General features: G+C 42.9%; 6 protein-coding genes across 9 annotated transcripts in view; 3 read left to right on the forward strand and 3 right to left on the reverse strand.

Moving 5' to 3' along the window:
* grid2ip (Grid2 interacting protein) overlaps positions 1–4829 on the reverse strand; it is a 34410-nt gene extending 29581 nt beyond the window's left edge. For all 3 annotated transcript variants that reach the window (XM_023949496.1, XM_023949495.1, XM_023949494.1), the window contains exons 1-2: positions 4485–4829; positions 2756–2910 (exon numbers count right to left, since the gene is read on the reverse strand). In XM_023949496.1, coding sequence (XP_023805264.1) covers positions 2756–2910; positions 4485–4814 — 485 coding nt within the window. In that variant the 5' untranslated portion in view covers positions 4815–4829. The remainder of the gene's footprint in view (positions 1–2755; positions 2911–4484) is intronic.
* A 13-nt stretch (positions 4830–4842) lies between these two features.
* Positions 4843–6356, reverse strand: LOC111946451 (delphilin-like; the record flags this gene model as incomplete). Its single annotated transcript, XM_023949786.1, has 2 exons — positions 5726–6356; positions 4843–5171 (listed from the first exon to the last, which is right to left on the reverse strand). Coding segments are annotated over exons 1-2 (411 nt in total), but the record flags the coding sequence as incomplete, so codon positions are not given.
* Positions 6357–10105: 3749 nt separating this feature from the next.
* zdhhc4 (zinc finger DHHC-type containing 4) lies at positions 10106–13764 on the forward strand. Its single transcript, XM_023949626.1, has 7 exons — positions 10106–10271; positions 10522–10653; positions 10733–10806; positions 12304–12482; positions 12812–12937; positions 13018–13262; positions 13343–13764. The coding sequence occupies exons 2-7, from the start codon at positions 10531–10533 to the stop codon at positions 13640–13642; spliced, it is 1047 nt and encodes a 348-aa protein (XP_023805394.1). The 5' UTR covers positions 10106–10271; positions 10522–10530; the 3' UTR covers positions 13643–13764.
* A 294-nt stretch (positions 13765–14058) lies between these two features.
* Positions 14059–16745, forward strand: pgp (phosphoglycolate phosphatase). Its single transcript, XM_004080144.4, has 2 exons — positions 14059–16060; positions 16132–16745. The coding sequence occupies exons 1-2, from the start codon at positions 15460–15462 to the stop codon at positions 16455–16457; spliced, it is 927 nt and encodes a 308-aa protein (XP_004080192.1). The 5' UTR covers positions 14059–15459; the 3' UTR covers positions 16458–16745.
* Positions 16746–19953: 3208 nt separating this feature from the next.
* Positions 19954–23042, forward strand: bricd5 (BRICHOS domain containing 5). 2 transcript variants are annotated; one of them, XM_023949668.1, is made up of 6 exons: positions 19954–20091; positions 20168–20293; positions 20356–20505; positions 20597–20704; positions 21312–21462; positions 22759–23042. In XM_023949668.1, the coding sequence occupies exons 1-6, from the start codon at positions 20038–20040 to the stop codon at positions 22851–22853; spliced, it is 684 nt and encodes a 227-aa protein (XP_023805436.1). In that variant the 5' UTR covers positions 19954–20037; the 3' UTR covers positions 22854–23042. The 2 variants fall into 2 exon arrangements, with proteins under 2 accessions (XP_023805436.1, XP_023805437.1); XM_023949669.1 differs by having other exon boundaries at positions 19978–20091; positions 20365–20505.
* Positions 23041–26435, reverse strand: mlst8 (MTOR associated protein, LST8 homolog). The gene is made up of 8 exons (XM_004080145.4): positions 26058–26435; positions 25493–25544; positions 25260–25422; positions 25112–25187; positions 24883–25035; positions 24675–24799; positions 24429–24592; positions 23041–23464 (listed from the first exon to the last, which is right to left on the reverse strand). Exons 1-8 carry the CDS (start codon positions 26184–26186, stop codon positions 23346–23348), a joined length of 981 nt encoding a protein of 326 aa, XP_004080193.1. The 5' UTR covers positions 26187–26435; the 3' UTR covers positions 23041–23345.
* Between the last annotated feature and the right edge of the window lie 226 nt (positions 26436–26661).

Below are 26661 nucleotides of genomic sequence, written 5' to 3' on the forward strand. Positions count from 1 at the left end.
CCACCAGGTTTTACTTTAAAAATCCTCAGAGATGAAATCTCTGTGGTTTGAAGCCTTCATTTCTCCTCACAAAAATCCCCAAAATACCGGAGAAACCGACTAACCTCTCTTGAACAGCAGACAACAGCAGCAGATTTGAAGATTTCAAAAAGAGAAGTACTCACCCAAAACAATTCATCGCCTCAGCTTTGACTCATCTCTAACAAACCAACCAATCTTTAACCGAGCTGCAGATCAATGGCTTCATCTTCTGAGGGGCTTCATGACGTGCAGGGACCCGTCTTTACCGGGCGCAAATGTCAGAGGAGCTGCCCGACTCCTCTCTGCAGAAAACCTGAAGAAAATCCATCTGAGCAAAAAATCTCCCCCTGAGACCGAGGAGGTGAGGTAAGAGAGAGGGGGGAGACGACGGACCGAACAGAAGTGGTTTGGATGTTTTTCTCTGGTGCAGAAAAGAGTCTGAATAATTTACTAAAGGTGAGTCAAACTTAATTCATGATGGAAATCCTTCCTCATGTTTATTAATCAATGCAGCCGGTCGTACAGAAATGCGACAAACTGGTTCCCTCACAGGATGAACAGTCTGTAGATAAATCAGCTGGGGATCCAGGACACATTTTGGCACAGAAGTGACCAAAAAAACGGTCTGTGTTAGCTGGAAAACTGCCGCCCGCACACGCTGAGTTTGTGCTCCATTTTGGATTCACGTGCCGAAAACGGCTCAATGTGGCCATCAGAGACATGCTGTGAATGCACTCCGCTCTGCCAATCCTTATTTTAAAAAAGCTTCTCTCCCCCAGATCAGACTGCCCGTTCCAGAACATCCCCAGACTTTTTTTGTTCATTTTTTACAGCAACAACTTTTTTGTTGTTTTGCAAAAAACCCCGTATTGATGCGGTAAATGCAACATTTTTGAGGCTGAAAGGAAAGTGTAAAATTTAAAGGAACCAATCTGTGGTTTGATAACTTCAACAAACACACGCACACAAAAAAAATTGGTCTGGCTCCAGAGAAGCCTGACTTTTGTTATGTTGAATTCATGGCTGGTTTGGCCACTCACGTGGTTGCCATGGTGACGCACAGGTATGGCAGCAACGATGGTCAGATAAGAGTTTAAACAGCAGCCAACCCTAAGAGTTCAAGGGTTCAAGAGCTTTTTCCCTCTTCCCTCTTTTTGTGTTTGCCGTGGAGCCAAAATAACCCAAAACACTTGAATAAAAGACGTGCATTCTCCTTCCTCTGCCTTTTCAAAATAAAAGTACGGTAAAATTACTTTTAATAAAGCTGTGGGTTGTTTAGTCCTTTTCTGTAAACCTTTCTTCTGTCTATTCCTATCCATGAGCGAATGAGATTTTTGCAATCACCCAATTTTATTTCTCTTGTCTACTAACAGATGTTCCTCTGTTCTCTTTTGTCTGCAGTACCTAACCTGCCTATTTGTTCCTGTATTGACTGACGCTGGTTGTTGTAGTTTTTTTTACCCCAGTGGGTCACGACAGATGGTCGACCTTACTGACTCCTGCTCTGCTGGAGGTTTTCTTCCTAATCTTACTTTAGAGGTTTTTTTCTCGCTAAATCTGGAGATTACACTAAAAAACCATCTATCTGTTTGTCTCTAATTTAGACCATTTAAATCAGATAATCTGTCTTGATAGAAATGATCTGGACTGAATTAGTTGATGACAACCAGAATTAATAAAAACTGTTTTTTTGGCTTTTTTTGGAGCTCTTTAAAATAATTTTTGCGTTTGAACTGAATATAAAGTTTTATAGTTTAAATTTCAGATTTTTTTTCCCTAAACAAAACAAAAAAAACAAAACAAGCTTTAATCACAAAAATGCTGAATGATTTTTGAACATTTTTTTTTTGAAGACGAACTCTGCGGTTGGTCAATTTCCCGTTCTATCAGTCCAAAATGGTGGTGGTAGTGTAATGGTGAGGGGCTGCTATGCAGTTTTAGGGCAACACCTTAGCATTGATAGAACCATGAACTCTGATGGACGACATCCTCCATCAGGCCTCGTGCTGCAGAGCATCAGTCCAAACAGCAGCGTTTTTTTCTACGATCTAATACAAACCGCTTTTTTTTTTGTCTGCACCTGATTCACAACAATTTGAATAAAGAAATAATTAAAAGTGGAATTTTAATCCTAATTTATTTCATATATGTCCTCCATCATCAGAAATGCCACAAGAACATGTTAAAAGCACCACTTTCATCAAAGTTGGTCTTTTATGGACCAAAATAAAACAAATGAGCTAAAACGGGTTTGAGTCAAAATGGTGCGTTCAAAGACAGCAGCAAATATTTTCTTGGCACAACTTTAACCATTACAAAATTTTAAGAATGGGACAGCAGGAAGAAAATGTTGTCGTCTTAAATAAAAAAAACATTCCCGCCCACTTGGATCTACTTTTGGGTTCAAACTTTTTCCCAGTTTGAGGAAAGAAGGAAGTTGAGCTAACATTAAAATACAAAATACATAGAGAACGTCTAAACGTGTTCACTTGTTTTGATCAAGTCAAGGAAAGAAGCAAACTGAACTGAAGGTCTTAAGATTTTCCTGTTTGAAGAAAACAAATCTCCGCACTAATAAGCCGATGGAGAGAAAACGTCGCCTTCAGGAAGCACGAAAATCAGAAGAAACGGGAAAACTCCGACCTAAAGCTGGTGTTTTTAGCAACACCGGCCTCTTTTTGCTTCTCCTCTCCAGTCTGAGTGAGAGGCAGACTTTGACGCCTCGGGCTCCTACCTGATGCTGGAGAAGAGCTGCCGGTGTTCGTCCGTGGTCAGGATCTCCGGCAGCGCCGCGGCCAGCCACTCCACCCTCTTCTCTGCAGCAAACTGCTTCAGCACGGCGAACAGCTGCTCCTTCACTTCAGGCTCACCGGATAAAACCTGGTCCACCTGATGGAGAAGGTTAAGATGAAAACATCAGCGGGAAACGTCCAAACCGTGGTTATCTGGGCCTTTTCGTGTTCCAGTGACACGGGACATTTTTAGACGTCAACCCAAAGTTTAAGCGTTAACACGATGGTAAAGGTTCTCAGTTTAACCAAAAATACAGAGATTAAAGTGGTTGTTTCACAAAAAAAATGTTTTCAAAGCTTAACTTTGAACATTTCCTCAACAGTGATCAGAAAGCCTCACAAAAGGATTGATCATCTTAAAAGGCAGAGGTTTGAAAATTTAACTTTTGATTAAATTAAGGACCAACAGGAGGTTCTCATTCATCCAGGTGGTGTTTTCTTAAAGTTGAGTCATGGCATCTGGACCTAAACTGTTCTCCCCCTTGAATCATTTTGTCACTCGTCCAAATGGCTTTAGAAGTTACCTCCATCAGGATGGGTTTTGTTTGTTCACGGTGCCCTCGGTTGGGTCAGTGAGCCAAAAATGAAGGGTTTTGATATGTAAAGCGGTTAAAAACTAAGGGTGACAGAGCCTTTGCAGCATAATTCCTTATTTTTATATTCAGTGTTGTACTGTAAAGAACTTTGTGATTTTTATCCTGAAAGGTATATACGGTAAATAAAGTTTATTATTATTATTATTATCAAAGAGCAAAATCAGGTTTTTCAAGCATAAAAACGATGCCCTACCTTAAAAACACAGTGGTGGTGGTATTATAGTATGGGGAAAAGTTTGGCTATCTAGAAACAAACCAAAAACACAGTCTCAAGAATAAGAAATGTCATGCATCAAAGCAGGAGGAGCAAAAAAAACTTTTTAAGTGGTTTAATCAATTGGCTGTATACGAAAACTGGACTGAGTGACCCCTCCCCCTGGCGCTCCAACCAGGAAGTACCCGCACAAATCCTATAGATTTCTATAGAGAAATAAACTGCTTTTTTTCTATCATTATATTTGTCAGAATAACTATCCTTACTCTGCTACCTGTTTTAAACATGTTCTAATCCTTTTTTATTTTATTTGTTTTTCTGTCATTTAAGTCTCAATAAAAGTGGGCGGTCTCACATCGAACGTTCGGAAACATTTGATTGACAGGTATGGATTTTTAAGTGCGTGGCCTTCCAACAAGCTCACTGCGGATTGGTGAGAGAGGTTGCCATAACGTTGACCTGGACCGACTCGGATCAATCGTACTGACGTCGTCTGGCTCCAACATGGCCGCATCCGTATTTTGTGAAAAAGATTGCGACCGAGTAGATGACGCCGTTTTCTTTGGGTGACGTCACTCGATTCAGTTCTCGTGTAAGGTCAATTGTTAAATCGAAGAACAAAAATGATGTATTCTTAGAAATGTACTAAATCTACTGAACTTAAGAGCCTAAACGTTTTTTTTTAGTAGAATAATAAGGAATCCAAGGAAATCCATCAGCATCCCAAAGTTTCAGACTTTCAGGCACAAACTGTGAAGGAGCACAAAGTGATCAATTATGTGATTTTAGTCTTTTATTCTTAATTGTGGTGTTAACCTTTATTTAAACAGATAGTCAGTGTTTCTGATCATCAGCCAGTACCTTCCTGTTGAACTCCAGAGCTTTGTGCTTGCGGTCCTGTCTTGCCCCCTCCCCGGTCCCCTGGCTTTCCTCCACGCTCGTGCTTCGTTTCTGCCTCGGACCGAGACACAGAACCCCCAGGCGGAGCGTCCGGCCCTGAGAAGCCTTGATGAGGGATGCTGCCATCTCGTGCTGCCTCACGGGGATGCCGTTCACCTCCATGACATAATCTCCGGCTCTCAAACCCGCGCGCCCGGCTGGGGAACATGGAGAGCAGTCTTCCACCAGCAGAGGGCAGTCTCCCACTATGGTAAACCCATATCGACCATCGGGACCTGGTGTGATGTCCATCTGCAGAAGACAGACAATGTGTCTTTAGGAAGTCAGACGTGAAGCCTCGTATTAAACCATCTTTATAGACGCCATGTTTGGGATTCGGAGCTGCAACACCTGCCTGCTGTATGCGGGACACCACTCCAATGCTTGGGGGGATGTTCTTCTGGGTCTGGGCGATGGCAATGACTGCCTGTGGAGCCAGCGTCGACACGTTTTGGCCCTCAATCTCCAGAACCTGATCTCCGGCTTGCAGCCCTGCCAGGTGGGCGCTGCTGCCCTCCTCCACAGACAGAATGTAGCTGGGTCCATAGCCCCCCAGCTGGAAGCCGAATTCCTCCGGCCAGCCCTGGTTGGAAGTCGGCATGCTGAGAACTAAAAGAATAGAGTAAAAAGAAACTCGTTCAACTTCACTTGTCACGGCAAGTCTTTAAAATAGACATTCATACCCAATTCAGCCCATCTTAAGTCAAGCCCCATTGCATTCAACGAAAAATGCAGTTTTTTTCAAAATAAAAGCTCGAAAAGATGCAGCTCTTCGCCGTCTCTCCTGCAATCTCCTGAGTGTGAAGTTGTAGCACTCTGTAACCCTCCACCCCGCACTGTGACACACCCAGCGGTCCCTGACCTGGTTCACAAACTCCACCTCAGCCAATCAAGCAAGAGCTTCACACAGATTGTGACCTTAATTAGTTTGAAAGAAAAAAGTTCCTCCTTTCTTTTGACACATCTTTCAAGCTGAGCAGGAATACAGAAACATATAGCTGACTTTGGAAGCACAAAACACTAAACAAGTAAAGAATGAATAGGACAGAAAAATAAAATAAATATGATTATGCTGTGACCCCCCCTCCCCGGTGTGGCCCGGCGGCGCATGATGTGCTCCACATCCATCCCAGGAGGAGAACTGAAGCCGATCAAACACTTACAGAAATCCTTCGGACACCGAGCCCCCCTTTTGCTCTGCCGAAAAGAGTATCTGCCCTTTTTGTTCTGCAAAAACTTCTTCATGATCTTGCCCCCTCAAAAAAAAAAAGGTAAAGTGGGCTGTGATTCCTTCAATAAAGGGAGGAGAAAACAGCATCCAAGCCCAAAGTCACACAGAAAACCACGCAGCGAAACGAAAACGCTGCCCCATTCCTTCCTCGTGAGCAAAAAGGTGAGTGTGTACAGAAAAGTGAGTGTGCGAAGAGTTCGTCCTGCATCTCATCCCTGAATCATCCCTGGGTTAGCCTCCTTCACAGTTAATCAGAAAACTGGGACACGTGCACCCATGCACCTTGGTTCCTTAATTCTGTCTCCAAAAAAAGAGTATTGTGAGGCCTGGTTTTTCTATAAATACACCACAGTGTCTTCCTCCTCCTCCTCTTCCTCTCCTGGCTAGGTTGCTCTCCGAGGGACCGCTCCTGGCCCAGAAATCACTCTGAGTCGATGCAAGAAAACCTGACGGGGTACTAATTGGAGCATCGGATGGCTCAGAACGCCACGCGTCCAAGTGTGTCAGCACACTCGTATGTTCGGCCCACCCGGAGGGTGCAGGGGCAATTTAAGGCTTTAGCCTGTAGGATTACAGGCTTATCAGCTGAATGTTCAGCACTCCTCCACCCCACCCCAACCCCCCAGTTATGAATACAGTCCTAAAACATGCTCCCCTCCCTTGGTAAAAACGAAATATGTCTCTGGTGACAAGAAAATAGGGATCAAAACATGCAGAAAGGGCTTTAAAACCTCCAGGATTTTAAGTAAAACCAATGTTTTTAAAGCCAAATTTGCAGGTGAAGCATACGGGTTTAATGCAAAACAAGAGAAACATTCATGAGTGACAGAAATGTGTCAGCGTTAAAAAAACACAGTTCATATTGGGACCTCTATAGAGATATATGTCAGTACTTTTTTAACCAACATAGTGCACATAATTAAGATGAACCACGTTTAGTGAACCACTCGAAGAACACATAAATCAACGTATAACTGATTATTTTGCAGCTTATATAGAATTCAATAGTGATTTGAGCGTCAATTGCATCATTTTAATGTGATGTGTGTGCGATGTAAATTTTATACATCAGTGGTTCAGCTCCAAGCTGAATTCATGTACAGACCTGTTGGCCCAAACCCTCGACCCGGTGAAATGAATTATAGGCATACTGAACGACCCACCCCCAAAAAAAAATGATGACATCACATCATCACATCATGAAAAAAAACTAATGGGGCAGAAATCTCTGACTGGCCTAAAAAAAATACATTTCAAAATCCACAAATGTCTGGGATGTCCAAAGGAAGGTTTTGAAATTATTATGGGATGGCCACTGAACCTCCAGCTTGGGAGTAACTTTTTTGGCAAAGTATGAAATTTAAAAACGTCACTTTTTTTTTTTTATTTAGGAAAATTGTAGGAAACAAATTTCATGAAATTTCTCAACAACCAAGGTTTTATCTACTTTTAACCTCAGGAAGAGGCCGCCACCTTGAATTTGGGCTTGAATTCACCTTTAGTAGCTTCTACAAATCGAAAATCCTCCTTAGGAATTTCTTCCGTTGCCTCCTAACTTCTCGAGCATCATTTGGAAGCGACGTCGGGAAAAAAAAAGTTGCTTTTAACGTTTGCAGCTTTTAAACGGCGAGCTCTGAAAAGTGGTGTTACCCTAATAAACATTTGTACCCGAATATTGGAAAAATGTAATACGTGATTATCTGGCTCACACAATATGAGCGTATTAGGAATGTAGGTGTGGCAAACAAAAAACCTCCGTTGCCAAGGAAATCCAAAAGTTTACTTTTGTCGATTTTTCTTAAAATGACATCAACCTCTTCGTCATCCCCAGGCGACCAAAAAATGAAATGGTTGCTATGGAGATAAAAAAAACGGAAAGATGCCATTTTGTCATGCATTTGTCACGTGTAGCTCTGTCAAGGGTGGCAGAAGGGGATAGAGTGAGGGGGGTGTAGAAGCCACTCAGCTAATAAAAGGCAGGTAAAAACGGGGTGATAGTGGTTGGTGGGGGCGGGTAGCACCTGCGAGCCATCCTTAACATACTGCTTCTTTGTTAAATTTTCCTGAACGCACCCCCCCCCCCCCATGATTGTTTCATTGTGTTTTCTTGCAGTGTGAAGTTTATTACAATATTTTTTTCATCTGAAATATCAGAGATCACAGATATTTAACAGGTTGATTTTTGTTCGATCATGTCACACAACTAAGGAACAGTAGGGTTCTAAGATATTGGTAAAAAATAAAAATAAGCTTACAGAACTTACTTTCTTGAAGAAATTATTTAAACTTCATTTGTTTGTTTTGAAGCCTTCTGTGTGAAGTTAGTAGAATTTCTTTTCCTCTGTCATCTGCTAAGTTTTATGCCAAGTTAATGTTTTATTGCTACAAATTTAGGTGCTTTTCTCATTTTTTTGTGAATTAAATTTCATTTTTAATCAATTTATGGGTTATTTTTCTTATTGTCTGAAACAAAATGTCACGTTGGAAAGGAAGTTTTGAACTTAAACTAGATTTAATATTGTCAAAAAGAGCCAAATATTTTTTGTAATCCATATTCAAATCTGAAAAGTACACAAATGGCACACACACAGGTTTGTCCAGGTGCTTTCATTCATTACAAAAATAGAAATGTATATTTCTATTATTATGACCAACAGGTGCATTAGAATGAAAATTGTTGAGAATTGCTTGTAGCAGAATAGAAAGTGCTGAAGGAAGTGACAGGTTGGCAGACTGTCAGTGATGAAATGAAAACAATAAGGAACAGCCTGTCTGCTACACGCTGAATAATGCAGAGTGACTCACTGCAAACGCACCACGCTGCCTTCAAGTCCAGTTTACTTTTACAACCCCGCAATGACGCTTAACTCTCCACATGACAAACAGTCAGCTTTAATGACAAACAAAGCTGCTTCTGGCTCCTGTGGCAAGGAAAAGAGTATTTTATCCGATATTTTCAGAAACACTCACAGAATTAACTAAACTAAAAAAAAAAAAAATTCTAAACGTTACCTTTTCAAGCTGCATTCATCGATGTGTCCTCACAGCAGTAGAGTAAAGCTCTCTGGTCGTCTACTGTGAGCTGTAACCTGAGCATGAGAACAACTTTGCTACCAGATCCAACATGTATGTCATTCACTGGATGGAAGAAACAGACACTGAGAACAGAAATAATACGTCCTAATAAAAGAAATGTAATGCTGTAAGAAAAAAAGGTAATGAATAAAACGTGAAATATGCTGCTGCTTTATAAAACAACAACATAGTCAGTAAAAAACACACAATAGGTGGTAATTTTGTTTTTTTCGTGATGAAAATGTCATATTGATTTGGAAGATTTGGTTCCTTCTCTTGTCTTTGGGTCATCATTGACAGACACTTACACTGTTATGTTTTGTTTAAAATTCTAATTCATAAAGAGACAACTAAACGATTAAACCACTAGGCAGATGCATATTTCACTGTAATCACCGTAAAAGATTATTTACGAAGAGCTTATTAGTTGGAGATGTTACCTCCAGGCACTACACAAAAATTAAGAAACATCAAACCAAATCAAATTGTGTATTCTGTAATACTATCTACATTATTCAAAAAAGTTAGAAACTGACTTAGTAAAGATGAGTCCAACCATCTTAAATTGATTTTATTGTATATAATTATTTTATATATAAATATGTATTACTATATATGTATTACTGTCTGAACTGAGAAGGTTTTTCTCAGTTGAGTTCTAAACTCTATTTAAAAACAGCTAACATTCCAGAAAAAGAGAAATCTTTTTTAAATAGAAGTCCATCTTGTGTGTCGTTTCAAACAAGTAAGTTAAAATAGTTTTTTCCAGAGTAGTTTTTAAAAAATACTTCTAAATGTATGCTCTTTGTTTAGTTCTTGCCTTATTTAATTATTTATTAATTTCAAAAACAATTTACTAGTTTAAAAGCCGCTGAGTTTTTATTTTTTTTCATTTATTTTTGAATGCAAGTCTTTATTGACAACTCCATATTTCAACAACAATATGAACACATTTAAATGGGGCTATATGATAAGAACTTGCAGATATGTTTTGGCAAACAAAAACATATAAGAATTATCAAATAAAAAATACACAAAATTTATTAAAAAATAAATAAAAAATAGAAATTTAATTTAAATAAGGGTTCTGTAAGTACGTTTAAAAAAAAATCTAAAATACATATATAGATAATTCTTTTTATCAATTTCGCTCACACTTTTTTTAATCTTTTGTTTATTTTAAGAAACTGTTTTATTGTTTACTTATATTTGTAACTTCCGCATAGCATTGTTGTTGTTAGCATGACGTAGCATGGATGCTACGGAAGTAGCGTAATAAGCAGATAGGGATGTGAGGCATGGACCTAAAGTAAAGCCGGCAACTCAATACCACATCTAATCGGAAATGTTAAAGGGAGATTTTAAAAGACTGAAAGACAGTTCGATGCAAGCTCGACTATCCGGCAAGTATTAAACGCCAAACGTATTTGTATTTATGCTACAACGAGTTAGCAACTTGTAGGTGGGGAGGTAGCATGCTAACTCTTCTCTGCCATGTAGGAACACTGTTTTTGTTTTTAAAATAACAGAAATGTAACTACTATGAATGTAGCAATTACTATTTATTTTTTTACCTTTTTGTTCTTTGTGTCTTTGTGTGGTTTAATTTTGATCCATAAACATCTCGTTTCTCTGTCTGTGACTGTCTCTCAGAACCAAAACATGGACTTTCTGACTCTGTTTGCTATCTACGTCGCGGTGATGCTGACATGCATTTTTCTGGTCTGTAAATACTCCGGCCAGAAGCACAGCCCCTTAAACAGACTTTTTGACTGTTTTAGAAAGGTGAGATGCAAACACTTGCACTCCTTTAAGCCACCGCTGAGTGGCGCTGTTGATCCAGGTCCAATATCTCTCTTCACAGGTTTTTTCCCCTTTTACTCCACTATGGTTGCAGAGGTTTTTCCAGCGGAGTCTGCACAGAATGTTTCATCAAAGGTTTGTTGTTAAAATGATGATTTAATAGATTAATAAAGTACAAATTATACACGTTAATAATTTATATATTGATCAGAGAGTGTATATTGTGCACAATGTATAAATGTTCTTGCATGAAGTTTACGTATAATATAGTGGTTAAGGTTTCACTTTAAGTAGAAGGCATCAAAACTATGAATTTACACATGTGGAATTATATAATAGGTAATTATATAACAATAAAGTGTGAAACCACTGAAAATATGTCATATTGTAGGTTCTTCAAAGTAGCCACCTTTTGATTTGATTACTGCTTTGCACACTCTTGACATTCTCTTGATCTAGAGGTAGTCACCTGAAATGGTCTTTCAACAGTCTTGAAGGAGTTCCCAGAATGCTTAGCACTTGTTGGCCCTTTTGCCTTCACTCATTGGTCCAGCTCACCCCAGACCATCTGGATTGGGTTCAGGTCCGGTGACTGTGGAGGCCAGGTCACCATCACACCTCCTCCTCCATGCTTCACAGTGGGAACCAAGCATGTAGAGTCCATCCGTTCACCTTTCTGCGTCGCACAAAGACATGGTGGTTTGAAGCAAAAATCTCACATTTGGACTCATCAGACCAAAGCCCAGATTTCCACTGGGCTGATGTCCATTCCTTGTGTTCTTTAGTCCAAACAAGTCTCTTCTGCTTGTTGTCTTTCTTTAGCAGTGGTTTCCTAGCAGATATTCTACCATGAAGGCCTGATTCACACAGTCTCCTTTGAACAGTTGTTGTAGAGATGTGTCTGCTGCTAGAACTCTGAGTACCATTGACCTGCTCTCTAATCTGAGCTGCTGTTAACCTGCCATTTCTGAGGCTGCTGACTCGGATGAACTTATCCTCTGCAGCAGAGGTGACTCTTGGTCTTCTTTTCCTGGGGGGGGTCCACATGTGAGCCAGTTTCTTTGGAGCGCTTGATGGTTTTTGTGACTGCACTTGGGGACACTTTCAAAGTTTTCCTTACTTTTCAGACTGACTGACCTTCATTTCTTAAAGTAATGATGGCCACTCGTTTTTCTGTACTTAGCTGCTTTTTTCTTGCCATAATCCAAATTCTAACAGTCTTTCAGGTGACTACTTCTAGAAGCTCATCAAGAGAATGTGTGCAAAGCAGTAATCAAACCAAAAGGTGGCTACTTTGAAGAACCTAGAATATGACATATTTTCAGTGGTTTCACACTTTTTTGTTATGTTTATAATTCCACATGTGTTAATTCACAGTTTTGATGCCTTCAGTGTGAATCTACAATTTTCATAGTCATGAAAATAAAGAAAACTCTTTGAATGAGAAACAAACTTTTGGTTTGTACTGCGTATAGTTTGTACAACAAATATATAAAGAAAACCTTCTAAATATTGTAAAATAATGTTGGTAAAAAATAGGTACTTTTTACTTATTATTTTTAGGGATACCAAAGCATTTTTTAAGCTTGCCTTTTTTTTGAAATGTGGTTTTTAAAGTGTGATGCTTTGCAGGAACAACATGTTCATCTACCTGCACATCCTCTTGGAGGGCGCCGTGTACGGAGAGTTCACCTATGAGGTGTTTGGCTTCTGCAGGGACATGGACACCTCTCTGACCAGCTTATCAGTGCCTTATATTTTGCTGGTGCTAAAGACCTTCTTCTTCTACCTCTGCATTAAGACAGATCCAGGTTAGTTTCAATCTAATGTCCATAATAATCAGGCCTGGTGAGGGGAATATGGTCCGTCGCTTGGCTGTCTCAGGAGCAGACTGTTGGGAACAGCCTTTAGCAGAGCTACGATGCATCCACCTGCAGACCAATAGATCCACGGACCTCTTTATTTTCCTCGTCTGAGCTGGAATCTGGATCAAACTACTTTAATTTGTCTGCTCCCGACTTGCAATGATTTGAATAAAGAAATACTCAGAAATATCCTTTTGAGCTTAATTCTCTCTATATATGTCATCAGAAAACCCCATTTTTGTGTTTTTTTTGTGTGTTTTCTCACTGTCTGGTAGGCACGGTGACAAAGAGCACCGTCTCTGGACTGCTCCGCGTCTATCCGTACGACAAGAGGCTGTTCCATCCTGGAGTCTCCTGTCCGACCTGCCAGCTCATCAAACCGGCTCGCTCCAAACATTGCGGTGAGTCCCGGCGTTCCTTCTGCTCCCTGCGGGTTCGATGACGGATGTTTGGTTTCCTCACCTCCCCGTCTGCTGCACAGGCGTCTGCGACAGATGCGTTCATCGCTTTGACCATCACTGCGTCTGGGTGAACAACTGCGTCGGCGCTCAGAACACAGGCTACTTCCTGCTGTACCTCTTCAGCGTGTGCGCCATGGCGGCCGACGTGGCCCTGCTGACGCTGGACATGCTGCTCCACGCCGTGCTGCGCTCGGGGCTCCTGAGAGCCAGCTACATCGACGAGAACGGCGAGCAGCAGCCGGCTGGGTTTCCGTTCATCGTCCAGGTACTGCCTGTGCATCACATCTGCACAAAGCTGCACTCCTCCTCCTCACTCATGTTTCTTCCCCCTCTTTGTTCTTCCAGCATCTTTTTCTCACTTTCCCCCGAATCATCTTCATGCTGGGCTTCGTCGTCTTCGTCTTCTTCCTCCTGGCGGGCTACGCCTTGTTCCATTTCTACCTGGCGCTGGTCAACCAGACCTCCAATGAGTGGTACAAAAGCCGCGGCTACGTTTGTCAGCACTGCCACCCGACGGCGGCGGCGGATGCTCTTTGCAGCCCCGCCCCCAATCACTCTAAGAGATACTTCTACAGCAGAGGGCCGCTGCGAAACCTCCGGGAGATGTTCTTTCCTCGGAAACCGGTGAAGAAAAAAGACAAGTGAAAGAAAAACGTTTACTGCTTTGTACACTACTGTTGTTTTTGTACTGTTACTTGGGATGATAAAATGTTTTGACTTCTTAAAGGGCCTAATTTTTTTTGTCTTTCATAAAGTAAAATCTAAAATTATTAAATCTGATTCATTAATTAAACATCCGGCTATCAAAAGCACAGGTTTTTGTGGATGGTCAAAAGGGTTTATAGTGTAATTATTTATTTTTTCTACTGGAAAAAAAAAGGCTTGTGGTGATTTAAATGTTTTATTTTTGTTTTTTAACAAGCCCTTTTTTTATTTTTATTTTTTTTATGTTTTAGCAGAGGATGAGATTTGTGTTGTTCTTTCAGAAATACTTGACCATTGAAATAGTTATAATATATATATATATATATATATATATATATATATATATATATATATATATATATATATATATATATATATATATATATATATTATGAATGATTGGAAAATAATTTACTCAAAGATTTCATTTCCATTTTTCTGTCTCACAGAAGTCAAAAGTGAAATAGATGTTAAACATTTGTCCAATATTTACGTGTTTATGTGAGCGGCTTGTAAATGACAGACGACACGTTTATATGACCAGATGACCAGAAAATGTTCTTTATGTTGATGCAGATTTAAAGCGTCTCATCACATTCGCTGAAATAGAACGAAACAGAAAGTTGGGAAGTTTTGACTCGCAAAGAGCAAAGTATAGCGACTAAACTTAATAAGAACATATGCATATTTACACATTTTTAAAGTTCAAAACCTAAAAATGAAAAGGAAAATCCAAACTTTTTAAGAGCAAGCATGTCCATATATGTAACATACGGAGCATGTCACAACCTTTATAACGACAGATTTTGAATGTCTACATTTTATATCAACCATAAATAATTAGAATTCTATTCCATTTGTTTTTATGTTCAAAATAAATATTAAAATAAAATATGAGAAACTGTCAATTTTGATTAATAATGAATGTAGTCTATCCATGCAAGGAACTACTACATGTAAGTTTTGGTTTTCTTTCTGTGACATAAATATAACTCTTGATCATCTTTTTTTTGAATGTATACATGTTAACAGTTTTTGGGAGGATTTCTTTTTCTTGGTGCTCCTCAAAGTTTCCCTTTCCTATTTTTATTCAGTTACAAAAGCAGATCATATTATTTGGAGTAGTTTCTGGTGATAATCTATTTGATTTGACATTCAATACTTTATTAATATCTGGGGGAAAATTTTATTCATAAGAGCTGATTTTCAAAAACCAAACTATTTTTCAATACATTTCATAAAGAGATCAGTTTATATTTTAAATCTCTGAAATTAATTTAAAAAGAAAATGCAATAAAACTATATTTTTATTGACGATCACATGTTGTTTGAAAATCCCTAGTATTGTAAACTACAATTATGTTTTTTTTTATTTAATTATTTTTTGTATTTAATTCTTTTTTATTTCTTTCTGTCGTAGCTATTCAATAAAAGTTCAATAAACAAAATAAAAATTAAAAAAACCTATCGGCTACTGCTGAGGCGGCAAGTCTGTTGTATTACAAGAGTTACGAAACGTTCACTCAGTGAAATGTAAATAAAATATTTCTTGGTAATACTGTACTTAAAAAAAAAAAAATTTGGGCTGCTGGCCCTTTAAGAGCGCCGGTGCGGAAGTAGCCGAAGAATTCCGGCGACAGTCGGCGAAAGGTCAGACCTGCTCTGCTTCTCTCCCTTCTGGGCTCGTTTCAGCGTCTCCAGAAGAACTCCTCCGGGTTCCGCTGCAGTTCTGTGCAGAATCTCCTTCAAACCTCCCGATGTCCGGGTCCAAATCATGCGCGCGGCTGCAGGGGGTCCTGCTGCAGCAGCTGCTGGACTCCGTGGACAGCATCCTGTTCGACTGCGACGGGGTCATCTGGCGGGGGGACCAGGTGATCCCCGGCGCGCCGCAGGTCATCAACCTGCTGAAGCAGCACGGGAAGAGGGTCTTCTTCCTCACCAACAACAGCACCAAGACCCGGAGGATGTACGCGGACAAGATGTCCACGCTGGGCTTTGACGTCACCGAGCAGGAGGTGTTCGGGACGGCGTACGGCTGCGCAGTCTTCTTGCAGACGGCCTGCGGGCTGCAGGGTCAAAAGGTCTTCCTGATGGGGAGCCAGGCCATGAGGCAGGAGCTGGAAACCGTGGGGATCCAGCAGACCGGGGTGGGACCGGACCACGTCTCAGGGGGCCCGGGGGACTGGGCAAACGTGCCCCTGGACCCGGAGGTGAAGGCCGTGGTGGTGGGCTTCGACCAGGACTTCAGCTACATGAAGCTGAACCGGGCCCTGCAGTACCTGATCCAGAAGGACTGTCTGTTTGTGGGGACCAACAGGGACACCAGGTTGCCCCTGGAGGGGGGCAGAGCCGTCCCAGGTAAGGATGAAAAGAGACCTCCTCAAAAAACTCTGACCTTTCTGACCTCCGGCCCCCCCTGACCCACACAGGTACAGGCTGCCTGCTGCAGGCCGTGGAGACGGCGGCCCAGCGCCAGGCCCAGACGGTGGGCAAACCCAGCCCCTTCATGTTCGACTGCCTGGCCTCCCAGTTCGGCGTGGAGCGCGAGCGCTGCCTGATGGTGGGGGACCGCCTGGACACCGACATCCTGCTGGGCTCCAACTGCGGCCTGAAGACCCTCCTCACCCTGACGGGGGTCAGCACCCTGGAGGACGTGGCGGGCCACGAGGAGAGCGGCTGCGCAGAGAGGCGGAGGATGGTGCCGGACTTTTACGTGGAGTCCATCGCGGACCTCCTCCCTGCCCTGCAGGGGTGAGGAAGCAGACGTCCGACGTGGAAGAGTTTTATTAATAATAGGTTTGATAACTGCACGGACACTTTGACGGGTTTTTATCTGATCCAGTATTGCTTTTCCGGTTTGTTGGTGTTATTCTGAAAGAACCGGCCCCCTTTTTTTTTGGTGGTGAAACCTCCTCTTGGGCAACTTTCGAGTTCCTCAGGAGGAGAGCTTCACATTGAAGGGATGGTGCAATGAGGAGTTCAGGTTTTTACGCACAAATGTTTCAAGACGGAGCTTCTAATAAAGCTTTTTCATGAGATCGGACCTTTGTGGTTTCTGTGTCAAAGTTTTTTTCCAGAGTTTAAAGTCACCTTGGGCTGTCGTCGTCTGGACGTGGCATATCACCCTCTCACCTGTGGAGAGAGGCTGTCGGCGCCGCACCTGCCTCCCGCCTTTGTCCTTTGTCTGGTTTGGGGATGGAGGCCAGATCTGGTGGTGGAGGCGTGCGCCTGAGTGCGTGTGTGTGTGTGCGATGGGGGGGTAGGAAGACTGTATTTTTATGGGTTTTCCCACTTAATGAACAGTCTGTCATCCTTTTATGGGGCAATAGTGGTCGTCGTCGTTCTCTTTCGGCTTTTCCCATCAGGGGTCGCCACAGCGAACAAGTCGCATTGTAAACTTAGCAAAGTTTTACACCTGATGCCCTTCCTGACGCAACCCTCTCAAAGCAACCGGGCTTGGGACCGGCACAGAAGTAGAGAAGGGAACAGGGAGCAGCCCGGATTCGAACCCCAGTTTCACGGACGGAAGGCGCCGCAAACCAGCACGAGCTAAACCGGCTCACTTATGGCACAATAGTGGTACCGGTGACTAATATAATCGTGCATTATTGTGGTACAACTTTGTCATAATAGTGTCGTCATGCGCTGACATTATTTTTTGAATGATTAATTTTTTTAACAATAAGACAAAGAAAATTACTTAAATTGGCTTTTCTGTGTATTTCTTTATTCCAATCATTGTGAATCAGGAGCAGACAGAAAAAAAATGCCGTTGGAGCAGTGACATGGGTGCTAAAAGAGGCGGGGCCACAAGCTCACAGCTCCGCCCCCATTATGATGCATCCACCTGTAGACAAACGTTTGAGCGGGAATCGGACTCGGGTCGGAGGTGTGAGGAGCTGTTGGCTACCATGTAAAGCCAATGGATGATGGGAAACGGGGGCGGGGTTGCTCCCGCCAACAGTCCCGCCCACAACTCAGGCAAATTTCGGACAAACTCCTGCCGCTCTGCAGAAAGTATGTCCTAAAAAAACCACACAGGGTTTTTGATTTTAGCTAAAAACGATCGGATGATCGGAGTCGAACTTTAGTTTAGTTTTGATCTAACAAAATGATTTCTGTGAAAAGCCTCATTTTAAGGTATTTTCACTTCCATTTGTGACATTGTGATGCTGTCAAATATCCAAAAACAACCAAAGAAAGTGGCTTTATGAAGTTTTTTGTAACTATAGCTGACTCCAAACCTTGATTTTTACATCACAGAGGGGGATTTTCTTCATTCTTGACCAATTATGAGAACAGATGGAATAAAACCATCAGGTCCAGAGTCTCTGGTTCAACACATCAATACTAATAACCTTAATGATACCATGATGTTGACATACCTTATTACACAGCAAGACTGGAGAACAGACGAGTGATTTCATGTAACCCTTGTGCTTTCTATCCATGGCACTTTCACATTGGGAGTTGGGTCGTCTAGACCCACTAGACCAGGGATGGGCAAACTACGGCCCGCGGCGGAGCTCTTCAGATCAGAAATCTGTGATCAGATCTTTGTTTTCATTCTAAGATCCTGGACTTCATTTCTATAAAGGTTTTAGAATTTAAAAAAGAGAAAAGGGAGAAAATGTTCAGTCAGGAGTTTTACTGCCATAAATGATGAATCTGTGATCAGACTCCGTGGATTTCACCGATCACGGTAACTTTTTTAACATAACTCCTGCAACAACTGGTGAAAAGGTAACACAGAAATATGCATAGCTGCAGCAGAAGACATAGAAATGTGCTTTTCCCTATTACTGGATGACAAACAGACTTGCAGCTGCGCAAACTGTGAGACGTTTGATGAAGTCTCTGCGGAATTATGACGGGACAGGATCCATTATTTATTTATTTTATTTTATTTTTTAGTGTATCAGTATATTTTTCCTGAATTTTTGTCTTTGAAAACCATTGAGTGTTATCTGGTCATTGTTTTATTTCATAAATAATATTATTTATTTTATTAAAAGGATCATGATGAATGAAACTTTATTCATACAGCACTTTACGGCTCCTTGAAGGAACCAAAGGACGTCACAATAAAAAAGATCTAAAATGGGAACAAACGTTTTAAACTAAAAACTCTAGAATATTCTGTTTTAGAATATAATTTTCCATCTAAATGTTTTCATCTACATTCCATGTTATATCATTCTCACTCGACGCATCTGCTCCTGGTCTGGCCCTTATGTTGCCCCCGAGTTAAAATAATTGCCCACCCCTGCACTAGACAGAGCTCTGAACCTTTTTTCTTCAATGATTTGTGATCTTCACCGGATTACATGAAATCTGTCCACCTTTATCATGGTAGGGGGAACACATCACTGTAAGGGGGGGGTCATCTAAGATAGCACAAGGGTTAATCTGCTTGGTGAGTTTGATGCAGAAAAAAAAAAAAGAGATTTTAAGAATTTAGACTTTGTTTCTTTTTACAACCGTTTGATTCATCATCTGAACAAAAGAAAAATAAAACTTTCCTCAGCTACAGCAAGGCCGGGTCAGGGCAGGCTCTGCAGCTGTTACCATGACAACGTGTCACACTACATATCAAATAGTCCTCTTTTTGTGAAAAACAATTAAATCTAAAAAAAAAAAAGGTACTGACATTTGGTTTCATTTTCTTTCTTTTCTGTAACCTTGGAATAAGCGGGATAACGCCTTTAGAAGTGTCCATCATCGGAGATTAACCCTGGAGAACCCACGGGGGTCAAAACATTTTTTATTTTATTCACATTTTCTTGGCTGCTGTTAATTGTGGTTTCCCAAATTGAAAAAAAAATAATTTGTTTAATTAGTATTAAAAAAAATCTGAAGAAAATTGTTTTTGGATTCTCCGGGGTTAAAGGCCTCCATCGTCCGTTAATGTCTGCCGAAGGATTCCTCTTCAGGCATTATAGCTCACATTATAGATAATAGTTATAGATTAAAAATGAAATGACAAAAAAATGAAATGAATTCCTCATAATTAATCTGATCATTCGTTCAAACGGGGGTCTTCTGTTCAGGTGTGTGCACCACAACTCCTCATGGTTGCTACTCCTTTCCTCCTTTGTAGGTTTTGGCACGCTTTGGGGAAAGTGTGCCAATGGGTGGGAGATTGGAAGAGGGTGCAGCCAAAGGAGGAGGGGAGGAAGGGTGGGGGTTGGGAGGTGTGCGGGGGGGGGGGGGGGGGGGTTAAAGGAAGCAAAGCAGGTGAGCGGCGCGTCACTGCAGCGCTGGTCATGACTGCAGCTCCGCGCTGAAAGCCGCCAGACGGGAGCAGACAGCGAGGAGCCGCCCCGGGACTCAGGATGGCGAGGTGCTGGACGCGGTCGGAGGAGGAGGTGGAGGAGGAGCGGTGCGCGGTGAGCTGCAGCAGGTGGATGAACGTCACTGCGGGGAAACCCGGGTGTTTTGAAGTCTGTGTGGATGTACCCGCAGGACGGGGGCCCGTCCCACTTCCGACAACACAAGGCGTTCTGGGTCGGCCTCTCCGCCCTCCTGCTGCTGGTCGTCGTCGCTCTGGGACTGGTCGTCCCCCTCCGGCTGTCCCAGCCCCCCTCTCAGGTAGGATGCGGTGTCGTCGTGAGGCGACCCAGAACCCATCGGTCTCACTGTGCGTCCTGCAGCTTTTGCAGGTTGTGAGGATCTCGGCTCCGGATCCGGCCGGAGCTCCGCTCAACCAGTCAGCGGTTGTGGACCAGCAGAACGACCTTGTGACCTTTTCTGTGACCTCTCCGGCAAATCAGACGTCCACCGTGCTCTTTGACGTCAAACACGTAGGTTCAGGTCGACGCCTTTTGAGAAACCTTTGTTTTGGTAGATTCTGATGCCCCAAAACAAAACAAAAACAAAGAAAATGTGTTCTAGGGTTGGATTTGTTACAAGCCGGCCAATCAGGAGAGCTGCTTCCTGCAGGAGATGGAGCAGTCCGACTACGACAACGTGAACTCGCTCTTCCAGGACCCGTCGCTCCAGGTAAGAGTGGAACCTGCCGCGTGGCGGCGTTTCGGTCAGTCATCAGTCTAACGCTACATCAGATCTGCCCGCCGCTGATGCACAAAGAGGGGGGTGAAGCACTCGGACCCCCCAAGTGCTTCCCCGTCCCCGCCTCCAGGCCTGAATTCCTCAGCACATCCGATCCCCTCAGCCCCCCCCCACCACCACCGCCGGGATCTTTTTACCGGAGCCCTGGAGGGGAGGGGGCGGGGGCACAATGGCACTCTGTGTGAGGGCTCTGCAAGCTTTTAAGACGCCTCCTTTGACTGGAACACAGGTTGAAGCATTCAAGGGTCCCACCCGCCGCTCAGCCATAGAACCGGGATCTCAGGTGTGCAGATGTGATTTCATGGAGGACTTGGGCTCAGGAGGAAGGAGCTGCCGGTAAACGGAGAGGCCGTGAGGGTCCCCGCGCCTCCGTCTCGGGGTGTCGCACACCTCACCGCTCCTCGTGGATTCAGAGAGCCATTAAAGTCATTCAATCTTCAGTAATTCCGCTTTGATGCTCAGAAAGTTGGCGACGTTCCCTTTAGGGATGAAGGAAACGTGACCTCCTGAGATCCTGACCCGCTCTTCTCCTCGCCAGAGGCACTTCCAGCTCCCTGCGAACCGGACGCAGAGGCAGACGGAGTTCCTGGGAGTGCTGACCGGCGCTCGGGTGAACACCTCCTCGCTGGAGGAGCCCCTCAGGGCTCTGTGTCGGGGCGGGCCGGTCCACTGGACCCGCAAGGCCGACGGTGAGGACTGCTTCTGCTAAAAATGCACATGTGACCACCGGGACAAACTCAAAAGCTCCTATAGCACCAGGTGAAAATGAATTCAGGGCGTAGAAAAACGACCCGTCCCCCAAAAAAAATGATTAAGTGTGAAATTTACAGAGTTTCACTTTTTTTTTTTTGTCCACAGTTTTGGAAAAACTTTTTTTTGAGCAATCTTCACTTCAATTTTAAATGTATTCCACCAATTTAGGCCTACAACCACAACCAAAGTTTTGCTGACCTTTGACCTCGGGAGGAGGTCCGCCATCTTTAATTTCCAAAAACATCACAGCTGCAAATTTAAACTCGAAATCCGACCTATCGGCTCCGGACTCCTCAAGCATCTTCGGGAAGCTGCTTGGGGGGACAAAAAAAATAGCAAAAGTGGTGTTTTCGCCATTGTTCGCACATTTTCCCCCCGAAACATTAAGATATTAAACTGTTGACTCAAGTTGAACAAAACAATATGACATAGAATATGAACATATTAGGAATGTGGGCGGGGTTAACAGAAAACCTGTGTTGCCAAGGAAATCCAAAAACGTACTTTAGTAGATTCTTCTAAAAACGACATAAATCTGTTCGTCAACCACCAGCGACCAAAAAACAAAATGGTTGCTATGGAAATAAAACCAACAGAAAGGCCGTCATTTTGAAAATAAAAAAGGGGAGGGGGAGGGGCGATTGCTCAGCCAATGAGGGCGTGTCAAAAGGGGTGGGGTCGCACGCAGCTTTTAATTAATTTATTTTTATCCACTAGTTTCTAGAAAAACTGAAACCACATCAAAGCTAACACAAACTGTGGTTTGGTCGTTTTTTCCTGCCAAACAACTATGAAATGAATCAAATAAATAGTAATCCGCCACAAAAAATAGTCCCAAAAACGTCAAACTCGATAAAGCTTAGAGTTTGTATCAGAGATGTTAGAGAGACAATAAAGCTGCTGCTGACCTTTTCTAGACTCCTCCCAGCAATTTCTCAACTTTAGCCCTTTATTTGGGTTTTTTTTTTGTGTGTGTTATTTCTTCAGGACATTGGTGTGACAAAAGTAATCAGCTGTCTTTAGAGTAGCAAGGCAAAGAAATGTTTCAAATCTCCTAAAAAGAAAGTATAACAAAGGAACATGTAGACCTTCAAACCAGATTGACATCACTGGCCCCGCCCCTCTGGCTGCTTTTCCTCACCTGAGATACTCGGAGCAAACACCACAGACTGATATGAAGGCAGCCGTTGCAGAAAAAGATGCAATATTTGCTTCTGGTTTCTCGGCTGCAGGTCCCAGCAAACAGCGGCTGGTTTACTTCTGCATCGACATCTGCTTTCCCAGCAACATCTGCGTCTCCGTGTGCTTCTACTACCTGCCCGAGTGACGCCGCTGCCTCCCTGCAAAGCTAAACTTTTCCCTTTTCTTCTGCTTCTCCTCCCCAAAAATCCATCAACCTTCCTGGTTCCCTGTCCATCCTGAGAACCAGCTAGTCAAGCTGTCAACTTTCCTCCTCTCTGGTGACTTTTTGTACTCACAATGTTATGATGTTTTGTCAAATAAAATGTACACTGTTTGGTTTCGTTTCTCTTTATTTGAAAGCAGATTTTCTGAACAGCTTTTATTTCTCTTCACTTGATATGAGAAAGCAGCTCCGCAGCGCCTCCTCCAGGCGGGAAGCGGGAATGACAGCGTTCCTTTTGCTTTTAATAAATATCCTGGGAAATGTTCCTTCTTACTAACAGATTCACAACAAAATTAAAAAAAAATAAAACGGTCACCCTCTGGATTTGAATTTTTGTGCCGAACGATTCCGGGTTTCATTTGGACAAAACTGAGCAGCGGGTTCAGCTCCGGCTGACGGCGTCCGTCGTCCTCTTCAGCCGAGCACGCTGTCGTTGAAGGCCAGACACACCACGGCCTTCTGGTGGCCGCTGTACTCCCTCTTGATTTCGCCGGTCTCGACGCACCACAGACGAGCGAGATTGTCTGAAGACGCTGCGGAACAAAAACGCGACTTTACCTCCATTTTTCTGCTTCAACTGATTCCTAACATTAAAGAAACAGCTGGATAATGATAAAAACCGGGATTATTACTCCGCCCCGCAATAATCCTGGACTACGACGACCAGATTGGAAGGAAGTTTTTTTAATTATTATGGGATGGCCACAGGTGCCACGGCTTGGTGGTCACTGTGTGGCAGAGAGTGACGTTTGGTGATTTTCACATTCGTCTACAATTTATTCTACAATTTACAATTCAAAAGTCTTCAACAAGAGCTGAAGTTTCATTGACCTTTGACCTCGGGAAGAAGCTGCCATCTTGAATTTTGTAAAAAAATACATATTTATCCCGTTTAGTCCCAGCTACAAATTTAAACTCCTCCTAAGAATCGCCTCCTGACTCCTGGAGCGGTGTCCTTGGGAAACTAATTGGAATTTTGGAAATAAAGTTTGTGGATTTTGAACGGCGAGTTCACAAAAGTGGCGATTTCCTGTTGTGGGCGCATTTTTTACCGGAATATTGAGAAAATGGAGCGCACCTCTGCTCAAGCTGAACCAAACGATATGACAAACAATATGAACATATAAGAAATGTGGGTGTGGTTAACAAAAATCCTACGTTGCTAAGGAAATCCAAAAATCTACTTTTGCAGATTCTTCTAAAAATGACCGAAACCTGTTCGTCACCCCGCGGTGACCAAAAACTGAAATGGTTGCCATGGAGATAAAACCATCAGAAAAGCCGCACTTTTGAATAAAAGTGTTCTCTTTCATGAATTTGTGACCAGACTGGCAGAAGGGGAGGGTGAAGGCGGTTCAAAAGGGGGCAGTGTCCTCTGCAGGTCATGCAACGCCGTTTACGGCTTTAATTTTATATTAAAGTTTGCTAAAACATGCCATTTTTAACTTTAAAAACTCAGCGGGACAAGGGGACAGACCCAAAGGTGAAGGTACGCACCTGTAACGATGTACTGCGAGTCTCCGGAGAAGGCGCAGTCCCACATCCAGCCTCGGGACGTCTCCCCGGGGTTGTTGCTTTTGATGCTCAGCTCCGTCATCAGGGAGAAGTTGGACGTCCTCCAGATCTTGCAGGTCTGATCCGCTGAGCAGGTGGCCAGTAGTCTGGAGACATTCAAGGAGAAACATCAATGAGGTTTTTTTTCTGTTTGGCCTCACGTCAGGCAGAAACAACAAAAAGCCTCACGTGGAGTCGGGGCTGAACTTGCAGCGCAGCGAGTATCGTTTGTGCGCCGGGATCTTCGTCTTTGGAATGAGCTGCGTCACTTCGTCTCCCATCCCTCCAGCCAGGTTCCACACGTAACAGTTTCCCTGTTGGGGGGGGGAACAGGAACCTCACTCTAGTTTCTCTCCAACCCCAGTTTTTGCGTCCCATGTTCAGTTTGGGGACGCACCGAGCTGTTGACGGCTGCCATGTAGCTGGCATCGGGGTCGATGTGGACAGAGTTCACCGAGACTTCTGGCTCTGGAATCAGCTGTTCGTTGTGGTCCGTTTTCAGGTCCCAGATGTGAATCACGCCACTCTGATCCCCAACAATCAGCTCCGCCTAAAAGAAAAATCACAAAACGCTGACAAATCTACAGATAAATCCACATCAAACACCTGTGCAGCTTTGAGGATACCTGATTGGGATGAAGACACACACAGTTGATGGGAGCGTTTACTTGGAAGATCCTCTGACACTGCAGGTTTCTTGACCTGAAAGGAGGAGGGTTGATAACAGCAGAGTGGATTTCTGCCGGGGTGTGCGGTGGAGGTGAACCGCCGTACCTTAGGTCCCATATGCGAGCCATGCAGTCCTCTCCTCCGGTGTACATCCAGCGTCCGTCCTCATGGAAGCCCACGGAGGTGATGTTCTTGCTGACTCCGTCGTAGTTGATGACGGGGTTTGGGTTGTTGGAGTTCAGGTCGTACATGCGGATGTGCTGATACCCTGCAGGAGGAAGAGGAGGAACGCGCAGTGAAACGCCGCGCAGCCTTCAAATGGGAGAGTTTGGACTGACCTGCGGCGGCGATCATGCTTCTGTCCGGGGTCACTTCAAGGGAATTCACTTGCTGAAATGACGAGTTAAAGGCCCACTCCGAAAGTCGCGTTTTTGAGGTATTTAGCATATATATGCCTTTTATAGCATTTTTCTACAACAAAATACATATTATGTATGAGAATAATGCTGTAAAATATTAAGCCTATTGCATTTAATTAACAGTTGATGGTTTTATTTTTAGTGTGTGTGGTGAATCAAACAAAAACAAAACAAAAACGGATTATGTCAAACAAGTTAGAGCAAAGGTCACCTGTATTTTATTTTTATTTAACATAATACCGTTCCGTAGTAAAATTATTATTAAAAAGTAAAAAAAAATTACACTAATAAATTTGTAAAAGTATAAACAACAATAAAAATGTAAAATTTTACGAGACTAAAGTCATAATTTTGTTTTTCAATTCAGTAAAGCTCCGAAATTGGGGGCCATTTCGTCAGGTTGGGGTGTGAGCGGCTGTAAGCCAGCGGTAGCGCATGTAAACAGAGAGCTCTCACCGAACCGTTCTAACCAGGGAAAGGATACCGAGTCCTGATGCTGCACCGTCCGGGTACAGATCCCGCTGTGGGCCTGCCAGAACCGGACTGTGTGATCGTATCCAGCCGTGGCCAGGATAACCGGGTCGCTGCCCACCGTGCCCTGGTTGACATTCATGCTTCTCCGCTAGTGTGTCACGGTTACAAACAACACCAGAACCCGTCAGTCCACTTAGTTACATCTGACGAACTCGGTCCAAACGATCGGCCAACGACGTCAGCTCAAGCTTTTTGAAGTTAACTCTTTTAAAGAAAAGCCGTTTTAAAAATATCTGAATGTGAGAAAACATCTAAAAATCTGATAAGAATTCGCTTTACAGATTTCCTGAAGCCATCATTCGCGACTGCGGTACGTCTGACTAACGCGTCCCCGATAAACACAGAAGTGTGTCAAACGTTCCGCTTTGAAAAAAAAATTGTTTAAATGCAGGAATGCAACGATGTAAAATAATAATAATAAAAAATAAATCATAATAGAGGTAGAATCATAAAATCGCCTTTTCCCACACTCTTTCAGGTAATTAATCAACTTTTATTTGGCAATCATTACAATAAATGTGCAAATATGTCTCCTTATGATTCAGAGTAATATG

This window comes from Oryzias latipes, chromosome 19, assembly GCF_002234675.1.
Source record: "Oryzias latipes chromosome 19, ASM223467v1".
Lineage (NCBI taxonomy): Eukaryota > Metazoa > Chordata > Actinopteri > Beloniformes > Adrianichthyidae > Oryzias > Oryzias latipes.